The following is a 4421-nucleotide window of genomic DNA, read 5'->3' on the forward strand; positions in this document are numbered from 1 at the left end:
TCCCCGCCGCCAGGCGCCCCTTTTGCGGGCAGCCCGCCCCTTCCCTTTCACATGACTCGAACTGCCCCCTTCTCCCAGTCCCCCCCCAGCGCCCTCCCCTCAAGGCCCCAGACCCCGCCAGGCTCCACTTCCCCCGCGACGCCTTTTCCAACATCCGCCCTTTCCTTGGTCATGTCACCCCACTCCCCTTCTCCGCCCGCCCTCCGGGCCTCTCTGGGGTCCTGTCCTCCAGCAGCCTCCCCCCCCAACTCCAGAAAGGACAGTCCGTTCTGGCCTTCGCCGCGGTCGCTCCGGGGGGCCCAGGGCCGGATGGGGCGCGCCCGTCCGATGGCAGCGGTGATAGGGGAGGCGAGCGGGCCTAATGCACTTAGCCGGCGGAACAGCCGGGCCGCCTCTCTGGCCCTGCGGGCTCCCAGCCTCTTATCTGGGGACAGCCGAGGGCGGAAGGTTCGCGGTGTTCCCGCCACGTCGGGGAGCGCTCGACCCAGGTGAGGGCGGAGGACCTGGGGCGCATTCTCCGGGGCCACCAGGGGGCGCGGTCCAGGCCTTCAGGTGTCCACAGATTGGGGTCCTGCAGGTCTGGGGCCTCTGACCCCTCTTCTCTCCCAGACCACACTGCAGCCCCCTCCGAGGGGGCGAGCCAGGCAGACCTGTAGGCCTTGGCGCTCCGGGTCCCCGGCTGTCAAGGTGCCAGGGCCTCCCCTCCTATCCCCCCGAAATGGGAAGTCGATTCTGCCCCGGGCATCTCCATGGTCTTCCTAAAGTGGGACCCGCTGCCCCTCTTTCCTGGGTAGGCTGTCAGCTCCTGCCAAGATCAATCCCTGGCCCCCTCGTCCAGACAGACCTCCCTTGTGCGCTCCTTCCCCTTGGCTCAAAGGGAAAGTCTCCTTGTTGGGAAAGGCCGCCAGGTTGGGACATGAGTCACCACAACAGCTGCAGGGGTCACAGACAGGAACCTGACGCCCTACTACCTCCCCCAACCCACCCTGGGCTCCCGGGGTAGGGAGAGTGGAATGCCTGACCCCCAGCCAAGGACTGATTCTGTCTGGATTCAGAACTGAGAAGCAGATTAGCTTTGGGGTCACTGACCCCATCCACACTCTGAGTCACAGCCAAGGACAGCACTGGTGCCAGCCCTCTCCATATTCTCCGTATCATTGTAACAAACCCTGGATGCCAGCTGGCCTCCTGGGCACTGCCCAGTGCCAGGGGACTGGACACGGAAGCCAGGACTGGACAGCAGAGTCAGGGTACAGAGAGGGGACTGGACAGCCAGGCGCCCTGTTTACAGCTCTGTCTCTGCTCCCACAAGCATGGGGTGTTCCCACTAACTCTGCCATATTTAGCTCAGATGAGGGCCTGTTCCCAAAAGTGGGTACGGCGGGTGGGGGTGGGGGGGCATGGACAAGCCAGCCTCCACAGCCACAGGGAAAGAGACACAACTCTGGAACATGATTGAGCATTTATTGCGGCGCTAACAGAGGGTGCTGGGGGTCTCACCATGCCTTCACCCTCTTCACGTCCCCCTCCCTTCTGTCTTCTCAAGCCTCCTGTGTGGAGCATTCCAGGCCCCCTCCTCACTTTTCCTAGTCCTCCTCTGACGCTGAAGCCCAGCGCAGGGGCATCCTCCCAGGCAGCCCCTGCCCTCCCCAGCCCGTTTCATCCCTTCTCCTGGGACTGGGGGTCCTGTGTGGCCCCCAGCTCTCCATCCTTAGTGTCCACCGTCTTTGCCCCCTCCTGTGGGAAATCAGGGGCTCAGGCATCCTGGCCTCTGGCCCCCTCCTCCCCTAGCCCCCAGCTCTGGGCAAACTACAAAGCACCCTTAGCCAGCTGCTCCCCTCCACAGTCCTAGCCAGGAAGGGCCCAGCCCAGGGCGGGCATCGTGGAGCCCGAACCACAGTCCCTCTCAACCTCTCTGGGCTTCCTGGGACATGGAGCGGGACAGGGAGCGAGGAAGGGCCCCCGGCTTGCTGACGGGCACCACAGGGGGCAGCTGCTTGGTGATCTCGGCCACCTCCTGGCGATCCACGCACTGGCCACCCAGGGCTGTCTCCAGCGCCAGCAGCTCCTGGATGGAGGCGTCCTCGGGCTCTTCCTTGGCGGCACCCACCTTGGTGGGGGTGAAGATGGGCAGCGGCAGCACGCGTTGGTAGGGCAGCTGGTACTCCTGCAGCCCGTGGCCGAGGATGCCCATACGCATCACCAGCCAAGGGGAGCACTGCACCAGCGCCTGACACTGCCCCTGCCGGTGGTAGGTCTCATGCCGCAGGGCGTCCTCCTCGTGCAGATAGCACCTGGGGGGGGAGGGGCAATGAGCTCTTGGGAGCTGGTGCTCCAGTCTCGGCTGCGTGGGGGGCTCCCTGGGACTGCCAGAACCTGGGGCTCAGAGGGGTGATTCCACCTCGCCCTCTCCACCCCTGGAAACTTCTCAGGGCTGCGTGCTCTGGTCGCCTACAGTTCGGGGCTGCTTTGGGGGAGCAGAGGTGGGACTCTAGGTGACCCCTACTTACCCTTCCTCAGGTCGTGTGGACAGCGTCAGATCCTTCCATTCACTCCAGAAGGCCTCTCGGCGATCGCAGTTCTCCTCCGACACCTGGCAGCTCAGCTCTGAAGTGGCCATGATCGCTCCTCACTCCCTCGGCTCTCTCCCCCCAGGCCCTTTAAATAGCCTCCTCCTCCCCTTTCTCCAGGGGCTATTTTCAGCCCCTCTGGCGTCAGATGCTATAAGCAGAGCCAATACTCACTGATGGGGGGACTCCAGACCCAGGACAGGGGCTGGAGTACCTGGACTTTGGCTGCCCCCAGGTCAGAGGTCTGGGACTGGGGTCCTCGGACAATGCTTCCAGGTGCCCGGCACTCCTTAGACAGCCTCCAGCCAGCCACACACCCAGTTCCATGACAACTTGGCATCTGCCCTCTGCCCCACCTGCTCCCCCTCACCAGCAAGGACAGTGGCTTGTCCATAAACACAGCACGACCAGCAGGAACTGATGCCCCCTCTGGGCTCTGCACCAGGCTGCCAGGTCCTGCCCACGCGGCTCTCTCCTCTACCTGGGCTCAAGGGCACATCCCTGGATGGTGCCCCTCGACCGGAAGAGACAATGCAACTTGTCCATGTCCTCAGCCATCTTGCACTGAAGGCCCAGTCCCCCGTCACCCTTGCCACACCAGCAGGGGCGGTGGAACTTCATTCCACACCTGGGACCCCAGGCATGAACTCTGCAGGTGTTTTTCTTCTCAGCTGGTGTCAGAGAAGCAGCCCCTTAACTCAGGCCAGCTGGGGTGGAGGGAGACCCCAGCTCTCCCCCAATCCCCAGGTGGGGTGAAATGGGTGACAGTCAAAAGATCTGGCTCCGGCTCCCAGTTGGCCACAAGTAGCTCTCTTGTGACTGTGTGACTGTGGGTCAGTCCCTGTCCTTCTCTGAGCCCCATTTTTCCCACCCTGTGGCCACAGAAACTGGATGATCAGAAGAGCTCTGGACCCTGCAGCTCCAGTGTGCTACCTGGGAGGGGGTGGCTCTCATTCCCAGGGACAGGGTTGAAAGATGGTCGCAGGGACAGTCCAGCACTCTGGGGTAGCAACTCCTGGTGCCAGAAGCTGACATACAAGGTGCCAGGCATGGGGTGTGAGGAATGAGGGCATCGCTGAGTGGGCAAAGGGCACCAGAAGAGGCAGTGACAGAGCTGAGCTGAAGACCTGCAGGGACAGCAGAGGGTGCAGCAGCGAGTAGGGCTTCTGGGCACCCCCACCTGGGCACAGAACTGCACAAGAGTGATCACTGAGGCCCAATGCCCGACTCTTGATACCTTTTCATCTCATAACAACCCTATGACATTTTCAAAAAGTAGCAAACAGGCTGAGAGGTAGATTGGTCCAGGGTCACACACCCAGTCAGGACGCAGGCAGGAGCCACCTGGCTCTAAAGAAGTGGGCAGGCAGGAAGTGGGGGAGGGAGGAGGGCAGTGGCCGGGCCCTGCTGGGGTCCAGACTCTGCACTGTCCCTGGTGTGAGTGCCCTGGGGACAGGTGGTGAGTGAGTGGAGCCGGAGGAGCCCAGGGTTCCCGATGGCTGGGATCCCAGAGGCAGCTCAGTGACCCTGAAGCTCAGACCCCACCTCCAGGCCCCCCAGGCAGTCAAGGCCTATGATGGGTACTGCCAGGTTACCCCCTAGCCCCAAACCTGGGCTGGAGACCTCAACTGGCTCTCCCTGAGGCCTGGCGGGGGGTGGGGCAGTCACAGCTAAGTTGAAGGGGTCAGGAAGGGGGGGGGCAGGAAAGCAGGGACAGAGTGTTCCAGGAACTGGCTCCCACAGCTCCGCCCTCCCATGAGCTTGACAGGTTGTGTGATGTGTCTGGTGGCAGCTCACTCCTTCCCCACTGAGGTGCCGCTCTTCTTTTGGAGAGGTGGAGGCAGGAAGGGC

At 63.0% G+C, this 4421-nt stretch overlaps 1 protein-coding gene across 2 annotated transcripts; it reads right to left on the minus strand.

The window, feature by feature from the left end:
• Positions 1-1445: 1445 nt before the first annotated feature.
• Positions 1446-2629, minus strand: TCAP (titin-cap). 2 transcript variants are annotated; one of them, XM_021705973.1, is made up of 3 exons: positions 2511-2626; positions 1912-2294; positions 1446-1686 (listed from the first exon to the last, which is right to left on the minus strand). In XM_021705973.1, the coding sequence occupies exons 1-3, from the start codon at positions 2618-2620 to the stop codon at positions 1517-1519; spliced, it is 663 nt and encodes a 220-aa protein (XP_021561648.1). In that variant the 5' UTR covers positions 2621-2626; the 3' UTR covers positions 1446-1516. The 2 variants fall into 2 exon arrangements, with proteins under 2 accessions (XP_021561648.1, XP_008070828.1); XM_008072637.2 differs by having other exon boundaries at positions 1446-2294; positions 2511-2629.
• Between the last annotated feature and the right edge of the window lie 1792 nt (positions 2630-4421).

The sequence above is a fragment of the Carlito syrichta genome, unplaced genomic scaffold (assembly GCF_000164805.1).
Source record: "Carlito syrichta isolate Samal-C Ts95f unplaced genomic scaffold, Tarsius_syrichta-2.0.1 Scaffold115592, whole genome shotgun sequence".
Taxonomy (NCBI): Eukaryota; Metazoa; Chordata; class Mammalia; order Primates; family Tarsiidae; genus Carlito; species Carlito syrichta.

Coding starts and splice junctions, on each gene's coding strand:
- TCAP (XM_021705973.1), bottom strand. CDS start 2,620: ATGGCCACTTCAGAGCTGAGCTGCCAGGTGTCGGAGGAGAACTGCGAT. Junction 2,295..2,510: donor TCCACACGACCTGAGGAAGG/GTAAGTAGGGGT, acceptor CTCCCCCCCCAG/GTGCTATCTGCACGAGGAGG. Junction 1,687..1,911: donor GTCCCAGGAAGCCCAGAGAG/GTTGAGAGGGAC, acceptor GGGGCCACACAG/GACCCCCAGTCCCAGGAGAA.